Below are 20,914 nucleotides of genomic sequence, written 5' to 3'. Positions count from 1 at the left end.
TTGCCAGTGAATAAGAAGCTAACAACTTACATTCGCAATATGGGTAGCTGGTTTCATGTAATCTGGACAGTTTCTCACATTTCAGAATTGAATCCTCTCTGAGAATCTGGAAAGTGAGATGAAAGTCTTCTGCCCAGCCTCCCAACACACTCCAGCTCCTCACAGGGACGGAAAGCATTACTGAGGACCTACCTGGAAGGACCTTCAGGACAGTAGTCCCCAACCTTTTTAGCACCAGGGACCGGTTTAATGGAAGACAGTGTTTCCATGGACCAAGGGAACAAGGGAGAGGGAGGAGAGTTTGGGGCTGATTCAAGCACATTACATGTCTTGTGCACAATTTTTTATTTCTATTTATTATTTTTCTATTATTTATTTATTATTCTTTACTTCTATTATCACTGCATTAGCTCCTCCTCAGGTCATCAGGCACTGGATCCTGGATGCTGGTGACCCTGCTTCAGGACACACTGCGGGGCCTAGGAGTGGGCTGGGAGCAGCCTCACTAGCAGGAACAGGGTCTCCTTGTGCGGCATCAAGTAGTGACTTTCTGTCTCTGCTGTTCTTGCTGCTGTGAACATCTAGCTACTCTCTACTTTCTCTCTGCTGCATGGATTCTGCTGTCTCATGTCTTCTATTTCATGACTGTTGGCCGGACCTTGGAGTGAATAAAAAATGCAGCTCTGGCGATCTGGCTGCACGGCCTGCCCCTTCCATATACTGATTTTGTGATCTTAGCTAATGTTTAAGCATCCTGTGCCCCAGTGTCCTCATCTGAAAATGGTGATGTCTTCATAGTGAAACTCTGAGAGTTAAGTGGATTAGTGCATAAAGACAGGCTTCCCCAACGGCTCAGCAGGTAAAGAATCTGTTTGCAATGCGGTTTGATTCCTGAGTCAGGAAGAATCCCCTGCAGGAGGAAATGGCAACCCACTCCAGTTTCTTGCCTGGAAAATCCCATTGCAGAGAGGAGTCTGGTGGGTTAAACCCATGGGAACACAAGGAACCGGACAGGACTGAGCACACAGGCATGCTAGTGCATAAGGAGCACTGGAAAAGGGCCTGGTAGCTAACAATTCTTCAGATAAATGTTAGCCCTTATCTGATCCATGCATCTCTCAAAGCGAACCCACCTACTGCTTCCTTCCCCACATATATGTGTCTCTTTCAAACTGCAGCAAATAGGAGATCTGAATGCAGGCAGTGACCATCAAAAGGGACCACTCATATTTGGCAGGGTTCTCATGCCAGGAGCTCAACCTGTTGCCTTTGAAACAAGTACCCATCTATGATACAAGTGGCCAGGTAGCAATGACTTAGGCATAATGAAACAGCTTGATGCCACTATTTCACCACCTTTTTGGAGAAGGAAATGGCAGCCCACTCCAGGATCCTTGCCTGGAGAATCGCATGGGCAGAGGAACCTGGCAGGCTACAGTCCACGGGGTCACAGAGTCAGACACAACTGAGTGACTGAGCACGCATGCACGCACCACCTTTTTAACATTTTTTTTAATTTTTATACAATTTTTAATGGATACTTTCCATTTACAGTTCTTCCAAAATATTTGTTGTGTTGTATAATACATCCTTGAGCCTATCTTATACCCAAGAGTGTGTACCTCCCACTCTTTTACCCCTATATTGCCCCTCCCCGCCTCTGGTAACCAATCACTTGTTCTCTGTATCTGTAAGTTCACTTCTTTTATGTTACGTTCACTAGTTTAATTGTATTTTTTAGATTCCATATATAAGTGATATCATACAGTGTTTCTCTTTGTCTGATTTATTTTACTTAGCATAATGTCCTCCAGGTCCATCCATCCCATCCATGTGGCAGCAAATGGCAAAATTTTGTTTTTTATGGTTGAGCAGTATTCCATTGTGCGTATGTATGGGTGTGTGTTTGTGTGTGTGTATATATATATATATAATTTACATACAATTATACCAATTTACATCCCTACCAACCATGTAGGAAGCTTCCCTTTTTTCCACATTCTCACCAATATTTATAATTTGAGGACTTTTTGATGATAGCCATTCTGCCAAGTTGGAGGTGATATTGTGATTTGATTTACATTTCCCTAGTGATTAGTAATGTTAAGTATCTTTTCATGCACTCATTGGTCATCTGCATTTCCTCTTTGGAAAAATATTTATTCAGTTCTTCTGTCCATTTTTTAAGAGAGTTGTTTGTTTTCTTTGATGTTGCGTTCCATGAGCTGCTTATATATGTTGGATATTAATCACTTATTGGTCATATCAATTGCAAATATTTTCTCCCATTCAGTAGGTTGCCTTCTCATTTAATCAATGGTTTTCTTTGCTGTGCAAAAGCCTTTAAGTTTAATTAGATCCCATTTGTTTATTTTTGCTTTTATTTCCTTTATTTTAGGGGAAGGAGCCACCAAAAAAAAAAAAAAAACCATTGCTTTATGTCAAGAGTGTTCTGCCTGTGTTTTCCTCTAGTAGTTTTATAGTATCTGGTCTTATATTCAGGTCTTTAATCTATTTTGAGTTTATTTTTGTATATGGTATTAGAGAATCTTCTAATTTAATTGTTTTACATATGGTATTAGAGAATCTTCTAATTTAATTTTTTTACATGTGACTGTTCAGTTTTCCCAGCACCACTTACTGAAGAGACTGTCTTTTCTCCACTATATATTCTTACATCCTTTGTCACAGATTAATTGGCTATAGCATGTGGATTTATTTCTGGGCTGCCTATCCTATCCTACTGATCCGTGTCTGTTTTGTGCTGGTACCATACTGTTTTGATTACTATAGCTTTGCAGTGTCATCTGAAGCCAGGGAGTCACCACCTTTGTCAAAGAGTGTTAGGTGCATAGCAGTCACTCTGAACTTCAGATAATTTTCCACAATACCTGAAAATGGAAGAGAGGTCTGTTCCCAAATGGAAGACCATCTGTTACTAGTTAATCTGGGGTCGTGGTGAACGGCCTACCCCTATATCTGCCTCAGCGTCAACCTTTCCCCTCCGTCAGCATGGCTGAGCTGCAGTCTGTGCCTTCCACCATTACACTGTGACGTGGAGTCCGACGTCAAGCACTCACTTCTGGAACCTTGAGACTTCTTGATATTGCATCTTCTATCTTCCTTCCAGGCGCAAGGACTCTCCCTCTATACTTGGGTCCCATGGACATGAGACTTCCCACCTTTCAGTGTGGGCTCCTCAGCAGTGAGGTGCATCTTGTTTGATTTCTGAGGCCACGGCAGCCACTTCTCTAGCTTCTGGCTCAGTAGTCATGACATGTTCCCTGGACATCTGCTCTTTGCTTTGCATAATCCTGGACTGTCTACCCAGTTTGCTTGGGCTCCTTTAGACCCCGGGCAAGGTAAAACTACTCTTACCCTACTCACTCCTCCCAACAAACTGACACTTTCTTGGGCTGTGCTTTATTGTATGAACTCATGGCTCCATGTTCCTACCTCTGACCAAGTTCTCATATTCTGACTCCTCATTTAGACCCTTAAATGTAGGGGAAAGGAAACTATCAAAGATGATGAGGAAACTACATACTCACTGCAAAAAGAGCAATATATTGTGCTCACACCAGGTTTTTGAGCAAATTAAAAGGTGGTACAAAAAAAAAAAAAAAAGAGAGACATTTCTTTGAAGCATAATGGAAAATAGATATATGAACCCCAGGATCTACCTGAACTTTGTTCTACTGTATGCGTTGGAGACCTGATGAGTATTGGAAAGGGCTCTGAATCAGAAGTTAATGTGGCAGGAATCCTGGCCTCAACTCTTGTTTCAAAGCTCATTAGATGACCTAGAAAAATCACTTAAACTCTCCTGACTGAGCTTCCCTCAAGTCAAACATATCTATTATACCAACCTCAGGTTAACATTAAATATCAATATTGATGTGACTAAAGCAAATTAAAATCCATACATCTACATGTCTCAGAGAAAGCTGGGAACCAGTCTCCTACGGAGAAGCCAAATCAAATTGTCTGTAAATATTTATCTCTTATTAAAGGCTTTATCTGTAGGAAAGAAGTGAGCAACCTGGACCCAGTCACACAAGGTTAAAACAATGTTTTCAACAGTCATTATGCAAAGACATAAGAAGTGTTGTTAAGGCCAGTTTCACAGAGTGGGATCAAGGATGTTGGGAGGATTATAAAAATCCTGAAGATCCTTGTGAAACAGGTCTTGATTTCTTGTTTATACATATGACTGAAAGGATAGAGTAGATTTTTAAAGAGGTTTAACTTCCTGGGTGTGACAGCATAAATGAAAGTGTAGAGGGGTCCACAGTGTAATCGGCTACTGCTTCTATGAGCACCAGTGCATTTGTCCTGGGCACCTGCTCCTTCTGACACCATTTCTATTGGTTCAAAAATACAAATCCCAGGGACTTTCCTGGTGGTCCAGTGGCTAAGACTCTGCGCTCCCAATGCAGGGGCTCAGGTTCAATCTTTGGTCAGTGAACTAGATCCCACCATGCAATGAAGAGTTTGCATGCCACAACTGAAAGGTCCTGTGTGCTGCAACTAAGACCCAACACAGCCGAACAAGTAAATAAATATCAGATTTTAAAAAGGAATACAAATCCCAGATGGATTCAAACCCATGACTGTAAACTGTCACTCTGTTGGTCTGAGAGTGAGTCAGTATTATTGTCTTGCCTGTGCTGTGTGTGAGGTTCTTTCAAATTTATTCAGCAAATTTTATTGAGTACCTATTCTGTACTAGATAATATACACTTGAATCCTGGCACCTGGATCTTGATGACAAGGCTCAGATGGAGACTAGGTGGTTCAGCTTCCCAGGGACGACTATTCATTCAAAATTCCAAACTCATTCACATTTTTTGTTGGATATTTATTGTACACTTATTAAGATTAGACTAATCAAGTCTAAGAACATGAAAACTGTCTCATCTAAGCATACTGAGAATTTCATTTCTCCTCCCCACCTCTGAGTGAACTGAGAACTGTAGTTGCGCTCCACATACTTCCTTAAGGTGGAGCTGGCAAATCACCTTACCTGAACCGAGAAGAGGGCTATGGATCTAAGCTCAAAGCATGCAGACTGCAACGTATACCTGTAATTTGTCTTGGCACAGAGGAGAGGTACCCCAGTAATACACCAGCGGCTTCAGAACAAAGCTTTACAACAGTAGTTCCTGTGTATGGAGTTATGCAAAGTCTTCAAATTGAAGGTATGAAAATATTTGCAAAATTGGGGAGGTGAGGGAAAGGGGCAACATTTATTCTTGGGTGCAGAAACTTTTAACCTCTGTGTTTTAACTGGGTATTAGGGTAGGAGTTGCTTCAAGGGGAGAAAAAATTTTGAGACAAGGAAAATTTTCAAAGGGCAGTGTTTAAGCCAAGTGATATGAAAAGACAACTTGAAATTCCAGGGCAAAGACAGAAATGAAGATGTAACCATAGGAAAACACTGAGAAAGCCTAAAACATTTCAGAGAGAAATATGAATTTTACAATACATCTTCTCAAGCTTGAGGGGTGCTAGAAAGGCTAGTAAGACAAGAAAGGGGGAACCTACTAACACATTAGTAAAAAGGAAGCTAGAAAAAATCAAGTACTTTAAAATGGCCACAAAATAATGCGATTATCAGTCAGTATTTATTGGGATTTTTTTTAACTTTTTATTTTTACTTTATCTTACTTTACAATACTGTATTGGTTTTGCCATACATTGACATGAATCCACCACGGGTGTGCATGCGATCCCAAACATGAACCCCCTCCCACCTCCCTCCCCATAACATCCCTCTGGGTCATGTTTTATGTCTGTTCTTTGTTCTTACGGGAAGAGAACAGGAAGCCTGTTAGATGACATACAGCCTGGAAACGCCCCCCTAAGAATAGGCACACTTGCGTCCATCACATTCTTAGTTCCTCAATTTTTAGACTCCAAGATGGGCTCCGTTCTCAGAATAGTGCCTCTCTTGAAGGTACAAGCCAATAAACAAAGGAAGCAGGGACCCAGCAAGAGCAGCGGGAGGACCAAGTTTCCATTCTGGATGTAACATCTGAGGAAAACAGAATCAGGAGAACTTTTCAAGTATTTCTGCATTTCTTTTCCGGTGCTGTGTATTTGGGCCTGTTTTTGCATTGTCTCTTTTAGGATCCTGATCATGACAATGAGAATAGCAAATCACAAGTCACTGTTGATATTGGTGTTTATCTTAGCCTCTTGGATCACTTTTGCAGTTATCCAAAACTCCACGAAGGTAGGAATTGCTTTCTTTGTATGTTTCACAAAACTATATTTTTATGTGAGACTTCACTCGTTCTAGAAAAGTCCAAACAAGCAGACCTTTCGAGTCTAGAAGAGGAGTTTCAGCTTTTAAGAACTACTTGATAATCATCATGTAATATGGGAGAGGATAATGTTGTACGTGTGTGTGTGTGATCTACACTCACACTCTTCATCCCTTATATCTGCGTTGCAGCTGTCTCCTCCCAAGATTTAGCTTGTCTTTACACCTTCTCTAAGGAAATTCTGTGGAGTAGACAATGGCAACCCACTTCAGTATTCTTGCCTGGAAAATTCCATGGAGAGAGGAGCCTAGTGGGCTACAGTCCACCAGGTTGCAAAGAGCTGGACACAACTGAGCGTACATGCACAAGGAACTTCTGAACAACAGAATATTTTCAGGTGTATATAGTAAAATTTATTTGTGTTTTTTTTCAGTTAATGCTTTTTAAGTACTAATAAACCTTTCCCTACACCTGTGTCAAATTGTTTATCTAAATATTCTACTTACAGTTTTAAAGGTTGCTTTCTTTAGACACTGAACCCTTAATGTACCTGGATTTTTTTGGCTGATTCTGCTTTTATTTCTGTATGGATAACCACTTTTTCCAGCTTTTTCCATTTTGTAATCCTTTCTTTCCAAGCTGATATATCAGGTCATTTTTATTGTATATCAAAAATTTTAATAAGTACAGGTCCCTCTGTGGGTTCTTTGTTCTATTCCATTGATCAGTTTGGCTTTCCTATATCAATAACGCATGGCTGTAATTAACAGAGCTTCATAATTAGTTTTGAAAACTTGGAGGTCAAGTTATCCTTGCTTAACCTACTTTAGCAGGTTTTCAGCCGGTCTTGGCCTTCCCTCTTACATGTTTTGGAATCAGTCTGTCAAATTTAGTGAAAAATTCTACTTAAATTATATGTGCATTACATTAGCCATATAGATCAAATTGAGAAAACTGACTTGTTTATAATACTATTGTGCTATTTATCAACATGTCATCTCTCTCCACCTACATAGGTCTTCTTCAACATCTTTCACTAAATTTTATAACTTTTGCATTCAGGTCTTAAGCATCTTTGGTTAGATTGACACCTTGGTACGTCATTAATTATTTTGTTGCTATTGTAATGACTGTTCTTTTAAACACATTTTCTAATTGCTTGCTGCTGGAATAAAGGAATCCTACTGATTTTTCATAAGGAACAGTAGGGTCTTACTTTCCAAGATCTCAAAAGACTTACTAGTTCGTAGATCCAATATCATCTAGATCTCTCTGAGGCCAGAAAGTATGCTTGTTCTAAAGCTTTGTTTTGATTTTTGTATTAATTCTGTTCCTTCCCTTGGATGTCTACCCTTTGCTGAACTTGATAATATCTCTCTCTCAGAGTTGCTTTTATTTTTTGACCAAGCTGTCGGTTCCACAACCAGGAACTTGGAACCTGCGCCCCCTGCAGTGAAAGTGCAGAGTTTTAACCACTGGATAGCCAGGGAATCCCCTCTCATGAGTTACCTTCGATGAAAGTTTTTGCTGATTCTCGGTTGTGTGCATTCTTACACCTGAAGCTCTGTGGTGGCCAGTCCGGACTGCCATTATCTGTTTCCTCCAGCATGTGTGTGGCATAAGTGCTCCCTGTTTGTCTAAAGTGTTGCCAGGCACACTGGGTCCCACTGACCTCCCCAACTTAAATATCTATAGTTTTTATTCTCATGAGAGTACAGAATTCCCTGTTCCTAGCTGCCTGGCCCAGCACAGGTGGGGAAATAGGAAGGTATCAACCTGCGTGGTTTGTCCTCCTATGGGCCTGCCCTCAACCCCTCCTACTGCAGTTACCAACCTCCTCCACGCTGGCAATGTCCCTGGAGGGACTTCCTTCTTTACAGAAGCCTCACCTATATGGATTGGCAGCCATGGGCTCTTCCTTGATCTAATCTCATCTGCCTTTCAGTTTTCAGGAGATTGCTTGTAAGTTCTGGTCCAGTTAGAAAATTGTTAAGTTCTTTTCTGCCATTTATATGATCTTATGGTGGGAAAGCAAGGCTAGGAAAGAAAGGTAAAGTGTTAGTCACTCAGTCGTATCTGACTCTTTGCGACCCTGTGGACTGTAGCCCACTAGGCTCCTCTGTCCATGGGATTCTCCAGCCAAGGATACTGGAGTGGGTTACTATATCCTTCTCCAGGGGGTCTTCCCAACCCAGGTATTGAACCCAGTCTCTGGCACTGCAGGCAGATTCTTACCATCTGAGCCACCAGGAAGCCCAGTCGAGGTTATAACATGTGCTTATTCCTCCACCTTGAATCAGAATTTTCCTGTTGTTTTTCTACCAAAAGAGTTTGCGCAGAGAATATTATTTTACTCTACTGAAATCACTTACGATTTTCACATGAAGTTGTAGCAATTTAAAAACGTCTGGTAATGTGCTGTGATAGTTAAAAAATGTTACCATAATAATGTTCTTCAGATCCTCTAGGTACTTAGTCATTTTTAAATTTTGTTCCTATAGCATCTGCTGAGAGAGATTTGCCTAATTTTTAATTATAATTGTGTCTTTTTCTATTTTTCCCTTTAGTTCCGGCAGTTTTTGTTTCACATATAAATACATGTATATGTAGGCATGTACACGTTTAAGGTTGTTATGTTTTTAGACAAATTGACCCTCTTATCACTCTAGGATGTCCATCTTTATGTCTGGTGATACTCTTTGCCTTGAAGTCTACTTTAACATTAATAGCAGCTTTTTTATGCTTTAATGACATACTGTTTTTTTTTATCCTTTCACTTTCAGCCTATAGGTATCTTAATACTTAACCTACATTCCTCATAGATAGCAAGTAGTTGGGTCTTGCTGTTTTATCTCTGCATTTAAAAAAAATTTAACACTCCATTTATTAGAAATCATTCTAGTAAAACTTTTTTTCTAGAATGCATTACTAATCACATAGCTGGAACTATAACAGCTGCACCATTTTATAAATGAATAATCTCAAATACTGAAACACTGATCACAAATTTACTAAACAAAAATTCTTCCAAAATTTGATAATACCATAAATTTTAATGTCAAACTATAACTTTTAATACCAAAATATTTTAAATATTTCAAAATACATACAAATGAATGCATTGATAACAAAACATTATTTTATGCATACATACTGTCTTTTAAAAATCTGTAAACTCTGCTATTCCAAAGCAGTATGATTATCTCTGCCCTTTAATGAAGTGTTTAGTATACCTACTTTTAATGAAATGATTAATATGAGTGGATTTAGGTCTACCATTTTGTTACTTATTTTCTGTTTGGCCATTCTGATTTTTATTCCTCTGTTCCCCATTTCCTTCCTTCCTTTGGATTGATTTTTTTTTTCAGTATGTCCTTTTAGTTTCTCTATTATTTTTATAGCTCTAAGTTTTTTTTAAGTGGTTTCTCTAGAGATTACAATGCATATTCTTAAGTTTTAGAGTTAATATTGCGCTACTTCACATAATCTATAATAACTTTTTAATAATTTATTCCCATTTACTCCCCAACTCATTCATTATGCTATAGTTATTATAATATTACAAAATTGTAGTTTTTAAATAATTATATGCATTTTAAAGAAATTAGAAGATAAGCACATAGTATTTTATGTTAACCCATGTATTTACCGTTTCTGGGGCTTTTCATTCCTTCCTGAAGACCTATGTGTCACTTTTGGTATAATTTCACTTCACGGGGAAGAAACTCAGTTGGCACTTTTTTATTATGCAAATTCAGCATAGCTCCTTCTTTCACATTTCAGCTCTCCTCTGGCGTCTGTCAGTTTGTGGTCACTCTCCAGTGCTCTTAAAAGAGATTTTGCAGTGGGGGGCGGAGGGGAGTACCTAGAATTTATCATTGTTATCTACAGGGAAGTTAGTCCAATACAAGCTGCTGCTGCTGCTGCTGCTGCTGCTGCTGCTAAGTCGCTTCAGTCACGTCCAACTCTGTGCGACCCCATAGACGGCAGCCCACTGGGCTCCCCCGTCCCTGGGATTCTCCAGGCAAGAACACTGGAGTGCCAACACAAGCTACTCTGTCTTTATTGGAAATTCAGAGGTATTACTATGATTCGCTGAGTTCTCAGAAGTAGAATTATTGGTAAATGCAGTGAACATTGTTAAAGGTCTTACTATATGCTATAGACCTGTTTTTCAGACATATGGTGCCAATTTGCACCTAAACCAGCAGTGAAAGAGAATTCTAGCCTTACTGCATATTCACAACACTGGGCAGCTCAGATGTATGTAGGCATGTGTATATATATATATATACATATATATCATTTTTCTCATTTATTTAGTCAGCTGTGCTGGGTCTTAGTTGCAGTGTGTGAGATCTTTTAGTTGCAGAATGTGAACTCCTTAGTTGTGGCATGTGGGATCTAGTTCCCTGACTGGGGATTGAACCCAGGCCCTCTGCACCGGGAGCATGGAATCTTGGCCAGTAGACCACCAGAGAAGTCCCTGGGTAGCTCATTTACAGAGATACCTACCTGGGATTAAAACTCGACTCTCTTGTTGACTAACTGTGCAGGTTTGGCTAAATTTCTTAACTTTTAGGTGAACCAGTTTCATCATCTGAAAATTGGGTCATAAAAATAAATACCTCATATATTATTGTGAGGATTAATGAGCTAGCAAATGAAAAGCATTTAGAATGGTACCTGGCACATCCTGGTTACTAATAACATCTCTGTAATTTAATAAATAAAAATGTTTTTATTTCTAAAAAATCAGAACATGTCAAATAATACAAAGTAAAAATGTTAACCACAGTAACCTAGTCCAATACAAGATACTCTGCCTTTACTGGAAATTCAGAGTTATTACTGGGAAGATTTATACCAAACAGTGTCCTTTACAGAATTGTAAGTAACAGAGAAAAGCTGAATACAATAAATATCTAAAAATATAGGAATAGGTGAAATATTAAACTATGTCCATAGGCTGGAATATTATTTGGACATAAGGTGGAAAGGTTTTAATGACACTATTTTTAATCAAAATTAATTGGTAAATATTCAGTGTGTTCACAATCACGTGAAATGGTTTTACAGGATGAGCGGAAAACCACCAAAATGGTTAAGAGTGGTTTCTGTAATCATGACTGATTTTTATTTTCTATCGAGTTGTGGCATTCTCTCACTTTTAATAATGTCAGTGTTATTTTATGATGAGAAAATAAATATAGAAAGTAGCCTATGTCTCTTATGTCCTGTTAGCTAAAACAGTAATCTGAGAATTACTAGTAAATACCGCAGACTGTTTAATCAAAGTATAAAAAGTGAAATAGAAAAAACAGATAATTGTATATTACATAAAATCTCCACGCTTCTTGAAAATTTTCTTAAAGATTTATTTAAATGACTGAACTCTAATTTTAAGATAAAAATAAAAGAACAATAAACATCTGTTCTCTGCTATGCAGTTAAAAAGCATTTTCTCATTTGGTCTTCACAGTTGCCCAATGAAAGTATATTTTATGATCATCACTTTCAGAAACAAGATCCTTTGCAGTAGAATGGCTCACCCAAAATAGATTAGCCAGTGATGGAAACTCCCTGGCAGTCCAGTGGTTAGGGCCTGGTGCTTTCACTGCCAAAAGCCCAGGAGTTCAGTCCCAGGTTGGGGAACAATCTCACAAGCTGTGTGGTGTAACAAAACAACAACAAAAACAACACTTTTCAACAGCCAGTGAAAAGTAAAGTTTCACCACCAGCTTTAAGGAAAATCATTTTTCCTATGAAACATGGATGATAATGTAATCTCAATATCATTTTATTTTTAATTTTTCTACCACTCATCATTTGATAAAAGAGACGTTGACTAACCTACCATAATTATCACATTAAATAGGCACACTTTCCGTGTTCTCTATTGTATTCCTTGTCATTCAGTTACGGACTGTGCTCAAGTTGCCCTTTTCCCTCCATCACTGGAATTTCATCATGAAAACACATCCTGAACCAGCACTGAATCCAGCAGTTTCACCAACAGAGACTGAGCTGAGGATAAAGAGGATCATGGAGAAACTAGACCAGCTGATCCCACCCAGACCCTTCACCAATGTGAGATCCACCACCAGCGCCGCACACAGCAGAGCCACCCTCCTCAGCCCTCGAGACACATACTGCAGGGGGGACCGGCTGGACGTCCTGCTGGAGGTGAGGGACCACCTGGGACGCAGGAAGGAATATGGTGGGGACTTCCTCAGGGCCAGGATGTCCTCCCCAGCCCTGAAAGCGGGTGCTTCTGGAAAGGTGACAGACTTCAACAATGGCACCTACCTTGTGAGCTTCACCCTGTTCTGGGAGGGCCAGGTGTCCCTGTCTGTCCTGCTCATCCACCCCAGTGAAGGGGTGTCGGCTCTCTGGAGGGCCAGGAACCAAGGCTACGACAGGGTGATCTTCACAGGCCAGTTTAACAGAGGCACCTCCCAAGTCAGTACTGACTGTGCCCTGGTTTTAAATTCAAGTGCTGAACTGTGTGAATACCTGGACACCCGAGACCGAGAAGCCTTCTACTGCTTGAAGCCTCCAAACGTTCCCTGTGCTGCACTCACCCACATGCACTCCAAAAATAAGGACGTGTCTTATCTTAGCAAACAAGAAAGAAGTCTCTTTGAAAGGTAAATAATTATTTCTGGAGACTATCTGGGTAAATACAGTAATGATTTGGCCTATCTGTTGATCCAAAGGAAATAGCTATTAATTAATTGTGTATTAATGTATCAACTTTGGGACTCTATGAAGAGCCATTTTAGAAAAGATATGTGAATTCATCTGGGGACAGTGCCCACTCTCCAGTCATTCCTAAATATTTTGGATATTTAACCCTTATCATTGAAACAACGACAAAAAAAATGACTAGAATAAAAATTAAAAGAGAAGAAATATACATGTGTGAATATGCCTAGGTGCTAATATATTCTTTCTGAATCACAAAATTTACCTTGTACACCTTCTGGGGATCTGTACTCCCTGAATTAATAGGCCAAGAAATGGAAATTTAATAAATGGCCTGGAACTGTGGCCAAAGTAGTCAGTTATTATCATAAGAAATAACTGAAACAATGGGTAATGTGACTTCTTATGTTTCCTGATCTTGGGCCACTTGCCAATTAATTTTTATATTTGTCTCTTTAAGGTCAAATGTGGGTGTAGAGATGATGGCAAAGTTTGATGCCATTACTGTCTCCAAATGTAACTGTAAGTCCTCCCTTTGTGTGACTGATGGCTGGGGCTTCCCAGGTGGCTCAGCAGTAAAGAATCCACCTGCCAATGCAGGAGACATGGGTTCGATCCCTGGGTCAGGAAGATCCCCTGGAGTAGGAAATGGCAACCCACTCCAGTATTCTTGCCTGGAGAGTTCCATGAACAGAGGAACCTGGTGGGCTACAGTCCATGGGGTCGCACAGAGACGGACACAACTGTGCGACTGAGCACACACACACTTAGCACTCATCCCATTTAAAGGGTTTTTCCTTCCTCAGAACTTGTTCACTACTACCAATGATATGTTACTCTGCTCATCAGGCTTGTCTATGGTGGGCCAAGGCACCAATCACCTAAGTGAATAAATGACTGGAATCCTAAACCTGATTTATAACCCTCATCATCAACCTCATCAGTATCTATCAGGCAACGGATTACCTGCCCATCAGATGCAACAACATTCAAATGTCAAAACTCTCTCCCAGTTTGCACCTAGGTCTTACCTCCCCCAACCACCACCATTAGCACTTCCCTCATCACTACAAGCACAATAATCACCATCTAGAAGGCAATGGCACCCCACTCCAGTACTCTTGCCTGGAAAATCCCATGGACAGAGGAGCCTGGTGGGCTTCGGTCCATGGGGTTGCTAAGAGTTGGACACGACTGAATGACTTCACTTTGACTTTTCACTTTCCTGCATTGGAGAAGGAAATGGCAACCCACTCCAGTGTTCTTGCCTGGAGAATCCCAAGGATGGGGGAGCCTGGTGGGCTGCCGTCTATGGGATTGCACAGAGTCAGACATGACTGAAGCGACTTAGCAGCAGCAGCAGCAGCAGCAGCAGCAGAGGTTTCTAACCTGCCATCTATAATTCAGTTCATTCCAATTTCCCCCTCCTTGTCTTTGCCATCTTTCAAACCATTTGAACATATAAAATAGCACTTCCACACTTTTATTAATTTCTCTTCAATTTCTTTGGCTCAAAGTGTTAGTTGCTCAGTTGAGTCCGACTTTTTGCAACCCCATGGGCTGTAGCCCACCAGGTTCCTCTGTCCTTAGAATTCCCCAGGCAAGAATGCTACAGTGGGTTGATATTTCCTACTCTAGGAGATCTTCCTGACCCAGGGATCAAACTTGGGTCTCCTGTACTGCAGGCGGATTCTTTTACGATATAGCCACTAGGGAACATCGAAATCCCTATCGAAAATGATTTAATGCAGGAACTTTTGTGTCCCTTAAGTTCAGTATCAACAGCTTGCTAATTGCTACTAAACTCATTGACGCTGTAGTGTGTTTATGTATCTACAGGTGGAAATGGCATTTTTCACCCAGGATACACAAAGATACTTATGCCAGTTATTAAAATATTAAACCACTTCCTTTGGATGGTGAATAATCACAGCCCCAAGACTGCCAAGGATAAACACCTCAGTCCGTCATATTCCCAGATTCTTCAGAAACCTGGGACTAATGGTCAATACCCAGCCTATCCTGGATTCCCACAAGTCTGCTCCAGCCTACAGCCATATCCATGTGGACTGTCCAGGACTCAAACCAAATTAATTGTTAGTTTTTTTATATCTCCTTGCACTTAAAGCATTAACAGTTTGATGGTGGCGTTTAAGACACTGTGACAGTGTGTGATAAACTTTGAGGTGAATTGGGCTAAATGACAAGATAATTGAGTTTTCACTACTAAGAAAGAATTGATATCTTTTCTTTCATAAGAAGGCAAACAAATACTTAAATTTTACCCAGAAGGCCTTTTTCTCTGGGAGAAAACATGTTATCTATAATGAACATTAATGAGTTATCACTTATAAAATTCTTATCAGAGAAATTTTTTCTGAAAACTAACTATTCCATCAAGAGAATGATGCTTCAATAAGGTTTTTCTCCACCCTCACACTCTATTAAAAGGATACCTAAAAAAGACAGTTGGTTCTTATTAAATACTCATGGATAAAGTGATACTTTAGAAGACTCTATCTTGTTGATTCTTTAGCAGAAAAGACAGTTCCAGTGAAAAGGCAATGCAAGTTTGGAATGGCATCCACAATTCCCAGTGGACATGTCTGGAAAGACACGTGGAATCCTGTCTCCTGTAGTCTGGCTGCAATTGAAATGAAAGAATGCCTGAGAGGAAAATTTATATATCTACTGGGAGATTCCACGATCCGCCAGTGGATGGAATACTTCAAAAGCAGGATCAACAGTATGTCTCTGTCTGAGCTTTTACTCACATCCCTTTCAGAAACTTCTTTTTCATTTCAAGGGGAGAAAGGAATATAGAGAATGCCTCTTTCATATTTCTTAATCAGAGCACATCAACACTTTTCACAAGGTATTATCTTCTCTTTATAAGAATCCATTTATTGACTAGAAAGGAGCCAGGATAGAAAAACGTTTACTCCATTCCTATTTCTGCAGAATTCACACTTCAGTATTTACCCAGGATACTCAGAAAATCACGCACAAAGCTGACGATCAGAAGATCGTATACTACCCACCTTCTACAGATGGCATGATGATTATGGGTGTGGCTTCTACACCCAGATGTCCTGAGATCAAAATAGGGCCTCTACTGTCCTATCTGATGGCCTTGGGCAGGTTACATCACTAGGATTTTGTCCTTAGTTTCCTCATCTGTAAAATGGAGATGAAAACAGTACCCACTTGGTAAAAATGAAGTACTATACACAACGTATTTAGAATACGGCTGACTACATAGTTAGCTCTCTTTGGTGTGAGCTGTCATCAAGATGACTGTTTCACAGAAAGATAGATGCTACAGTTGAGGTAATAGCTTCATATCAGGTAGGCATAATAGTTAAATGCAGGGGCTTAGAAGCTTAACAAACCTAGACTATGACCCTGGACATACAGCTTATTTTCCACATCAGTGAACTAAAAATAACAACAGCATCTGGTGATGGTTATGAAGATTAAATGAAGTAATGGTTATAAAATATTTAACACATAGTGAGGCACATAGCAAGGCACTTAGTAAGTGCCCAGAAAACAATAACTATTGCCCTATTATCATTGGTTCATATTAGAACTGGGGCTAGAAGCCTAGTCCAGTGGCTCCTTTAACTAAACAAAGAATGCATCAATAATAACTCAGAATCCACTAGTAGATCTTAGCACTGTTATCTGGAAAACTGTCACTGCCAGTCCTCTGTATTCTGGGCCCTAGCTCTTACCACTGGGGACAGTGTAGCTTTAGCGTGGCTCCCCACTGGCCTTCCTAACATGAGGCCACTCTTGTGATCTCCAACTCAGAGAGTAAGCTGATTCATTCAGTAAAAAGGGAACATCAGTAGGACCTTGAACCCCCTGTAACACAAGGGGAGAGTTTTTTCTTTTTATTGGAGAATACTAGCTTTACAATATTGTGTTATTTTCTGCTGGGCAGCAAAGTGAATCAGCTATATACGTATCCCCTCTTTTTTGGATTTTCTTCCCACTTAGTCCACCACACAGCACTGAGTTCTGTAGGAACCATAGGATAGTTCCCTGTACTATACAGTAGGTTCTCATTAGTTATCTGTTTTATACATTGCAGTGTATATATGTCAAATCCAGTCTCAAAGGGGAGAGTTTTAAGCTGTGACCCCTGGTAAATGACAAATCTCCTCCAGATCTCAGTTTCCCCATCTATAAAATTTAGGATCTAGTGACAACTTCTAGCATCACATTCTGCAATAGTGGGGTCAGGGTGGGCTCTTAGATTTTGACAGTGTTGAATTACTGACTTACCTACTTTCTTGACTGACCTTTGAAGCTACGATAACAAAACATCTGTTACATGTATTGTCAAAAGTTAAATTGTGTGGTTATTGTGTGCTTTAGAAAATGAAATTGAAATATGTTAGAAACAGAATGAAGAAAAAATTCTGCCATTTTCTTCCACCCAACCCTCCAGCATCACCATTTTCAAACCTCACTGGGTTAAGACTTTAAGTGTAGCCCTTTACTTCTAAGTTGGTACATATTACAAAGCATTAATAATCATTTCCCACACATTTTCCTCAGATGTTCTAGCTACGAAGAAACTGGCCTTGATAGTCTAATTAATATAGTGAAAAATAAAGCAACTTCATTTTCTTCCATTCATATTATACTTTTAAAAAGTTTTAAGACTGGGTAGATTACTTTCATAAGAATTAGGAGGAACTTCAAGTTTAAGGTACAGAGTCTGTTACTTACTAGTTGTATAATCTTGGCAGGTCATTTCATCTTTTGGTTTTCTTTTCCAGAAGATGGCAATTTTCTAGATAGGGTTTCCCTGGTAGCTCAGTTGGTAAAGAATCTGCCTGCAATGCAGGAGACCCAGGTTCAATCCCTGGGTGGGGAAGATTCCCTGGAGAAGGAAATGGCAACCCATTCTTGCCTGAAAAATCCCATGGACAGAGTAGCCTGGCAGGCTACAGTCCATGGGGTAGCCAAGAGTCAGACAGGACTTACCAACTAAATCACCACCACCATGCATATATACGGAGCTTTGAAGTAAATAAACATATCAGTCCTAATAAATGTTTTGTAAACTATTAAGTCCTGCACGAATGAATAGCAATAATATTGTTATAGATGATGTATTCAATACCACTTCATGCATATGTAAAAGAAACACAGAAGTATAGAATACAATTCCAGTCTTAAGTGAACTTACAAAGATCTTGGGGAAGTAGGTTTACTTGTATTTTGAAATTTATAGACATCAACTGGCACCTTTCTCTATCTTCAAAGGAGCTTAGTCTATAGTTAACAAAGTGTCAAAACTAATATCCATGAAAGTGACTCCGTCATTTTCCACTGAAGTGACATCGATGCTCGCTATCAGCAGTCCATTTGGTCCTACATGGCTCTACAGAGGGGCAGATATAATTTATTTGTATAACACTTTTTGTTGCTCAATAATTTTCAAACTGGTCTCTCATTTAAGCCTATAATAAATTAGTCAGGATTAACATTTAATTATAAACATCATAATTTTTCTTCTATTTGTATGAACTTCATAACTTTATTCTGCTTTTATTTTGGGATTTCCCATTTGTCATCAGCCCTGAAGTCAGTGGATCTGCACGAATCTGGAAAATTTCAAAAGCAACTTGCTGTGGACTTGAACAAGAATATCAATATCCAGTGGCAAAAACATGGTTATCCCTTGATTGGATCATTGACCTATTCAGTCAAAGAGATTGAGTACCTTGCCCAGGTTATTGACAGAATTGGAGGAGAAAGAAATACTATCATTGTTATTTCTCTGGGCCAACACTTCAGACCCTTTCCCATTGACGTTTTTATCCGAAGGGCCCTCAACATCCATGATGCACTTCAACGCCTTCTTCTGAGAAGTCCAGACACTGTGGTTATCATCAAGGAAGAGAACATCAGGGAGATGAACGCTGATGTGGAGAGATTTAGTGACTTTCACGGTTATATCCAGTATCTTGCCTTGAAGGATATTTTCCAGGATCTCAATGTGGGCATTATTGATGCTTGGGATATCACAATTGCATATGGCACAAATAACGTCCACCCGCCCCAGTCTGTAGTCAGAAATCAGATTAATATACTGTTAAACTTTATTTGCTAGATAACACATATCTTTGAAATTTATTCAGTTAATTAAAAACATCTATTAAGTGTTTGCTATCATGCCAGATGCTGTTGGCTCTGAACTCTCAATTAGCAAGAGAAAATCTGCACTATGGCTGATTTATTAACCGGCAATTCAGCCAAATCTGTTATTTCTCATTTGGGCTTCTACTTACAAATAAACACAAAAACACTTACGAAAAGGAGCTACCCTTCTTGATCAGAGTCAGACCACTTTTCACAGACAGGAAGTCAAGACGCCTAACGGTTAAAAGCTCTCTCTGATTAATGGAAATTCACATCAATAAAGTTATTATAAGATAAATATTTGGAGAAAGCAGTATCATTTCCTTATCCCTCATAGCTCAGTTGGTAAAGAATCTGTCTGCAGTGCAGGAGACCAAGGTTCAATCCCTGGGGCGGGAAGATCCCCTGGAGAAGGAAATGGCAACCCACTCCAGTATTCTTGCCTGGAAAATCCCATGGGCAGAGGAGCCTGGCAGGTTACAGTCCATGGGGTCACAAGAGTTGGACACGACTTAGCGACTAAACCACCACCATCACCAAAACAAGTTCAAGATGATTTCCGGGACTTCCTTGGCAGTCCAGTGGTTAAGACTCTGCATTTCCAATGCAGGGGACATGGGTTCAGTTCCTGGTTGGGGAACTTAGATCCCACAAGCCGTGAGGCATGGCAAAAAAAAAAAAAAAAAAAAAGATGACTTCCAAGAAGAAGGGCGATTTCTTTGGTGGCTCAGTAGTAAAGAATCCACCTGCCAATGCAGGAGACACTGGAGACACAGGTTCAAGCCCTGGGTCAGGAAGATCCCCTGGAGAAGGAAGTAACAACTTCTCCAATATTCTTGCCTGGGAAGTCCCATGGACAGAGAAGTCTGGCAGGCTGCAGTCTATGGGGTCAGAAAGGAGTCAGACAGGACTTAGTGACTAAATAGCAATGAGCAGAAGAGCAGTCTTATGAGGCCATGTTCCAGAGGAACAGAGGAACTGCACATTTTGAAGTAAAGTCTTTGACTTTTCTCTCCCTAGAGGGACTCCCCTGCTAGGAATTAACCTATCCTATAGAATCTATCCTTCAGAAATACAGGATAAAACAGTCAAAGGCACAGTGCTCTAGGATTCAGGGAGCTGGGCTTCAGGCCTTTCACTGACAATACGTTTATAACTTTGGATAAGTCACTTCAGCACCCTGGGCTCAGTTTCTCAAATGAAGGGATTAATATGAGATTTGTGATGTTCAAACCTTGCTCTGTACAGCTCTGGGAACCATAGGTGGTCTTCAGGTGCTACCTGGAAGGACAGGCTTTAGAAGTGCTTGGTGAGCAGGGTACCAGCTTCTCCATGCCACTTCAGTTGGAGCATCAGCAATTTTTACCAAGCTCTGTATTGGGCTTCTGGGTGGCCTTTGGTTTGAAAAAAGTTCCACTGCTTAAAATATGTTAGGAAACCATTATGGAGATAATCAACAACACTAACTTCTCTCACCTGTACATATAGGTTACTATTTCAATCACTCTCACCTGCATTTTAATAGGCCTTCCCAAAATTTGACCCAAGAATGATACTGAATTCAGCTGAATAGAATTCAGAGAATTTCAGTTGAATAGGGCAATAAAATTATGACAAAGCAACTTGGTATTATATTCTTCCTTAATTTTTCCCTCTTAACCATGCCCCAGCCATCACTGGGCCCCTGACCTACTCTTGCTGCATCTAGGAAAAGACAGTTATAATAGGAACATCTTAAATCCATTTATTCAGTTTCCTCCAGGAAAGGGATAATA

General features: G+C 39.9%; 1 protein-coding gene, 1 long non-coding RNA gene and 1 other non-coding gene across 8 annotated transcripts in view; 2 read left to right on the top strand and 1 right to left on the bottom strand.

Moving 5' to 3' along the window:
- LOC101114973 (NXPE family member 4) overlaps nucleotides 1-19,437 on the top strand; it is a 70,096-nt gene extending 50,659 nt beyond the window's left edge. For 4 of the 6 annotated variants that reach the window (XM_060399307.1, XM_042232948.1, XM_060399305.1 and 1 more), the window contains 6 exons: nucleotides 5,106-5,201; nucleotides 6,133-6,238; nucleotides 12,189-12,919; nucleotides 13,438-13,499; nucleotides 15,514-15,723; nucleotides 18,575-19,437. In XM_060399307.1, the coding sequence (XP_060255290.1) occupies nucleotides 6,143-6,238; nucleotides 12,189-12,919; nucleotides 13,438-13,499; nucleotides 15,514-15,723; nucleotides 18,575-19,110 (1,635 nt within the window). In that variant the 5' untranslated portion in view covers nucleotides 5,106-5,201; nucleotides 6,133-6,142 and the 3' untranslated portion in view covers nucleotides 19,111-19,437. Of the gene's footprint in view, nucleotides 1-5,105; nucleotides 5,202-5,898; nucleotides 6,239-6,460; nucleotides 8,232-10,202; nucleotides 10,349-12,188; nucleotides 12,920-13,437; nucleotides 13,500-15,513; nucleotides 15,724-18,574 lie in introns of those variants that run through there. The other 2 variants (XM_060399308.1, XM_042232950.2) reach the window with 2 other exon arrangements.
- LOC121816675 (uncharacterized) lies at nucleotides 5,609-18,582 on the bottom strand. Its single transcript, XR_006056332.2, has 3 exons — nucleotides 17,721-18,582; nucleotides 16,019-16,154; nucleotides 5,609-6,037 (listed from the first exon to the last, which is right to left on the bottom strand). It is a non-coding gene; the product is annotated as an uncharacterized LOC121816675 (long non-coding RNA).
- On the top strand, nucleotides 17,797-17,868 carry TRNAC-GCA (transfer RNA cysteine (anticodon GCA)). The gene has a single exon. It is a non-coding gene; the product is annotated as a tRNA-Cys (tRNA).
- Nucleotides 19,438-20,914: the final 1,477 nt, after the last annotated feature.

This window comes from Ovis aries, chromosome 15, assembly GCF_016772045.2.
Source record: "Ovis aries strain OAR_USU_Benz2616 breed Rambouillet chromosome 15, ARS-UI_Ramb_v3.0, whole genome shotgun sequence".
NCBI classification, from domain to species: Eukaryota; Metazoa; Chordata; class Mammalia; order Artiodactyla; family Bovidae; genus Ovis; species Ovis aries.
This window is presented reverse-complemented; position numbering and strand designations above follow the sequence as displayed.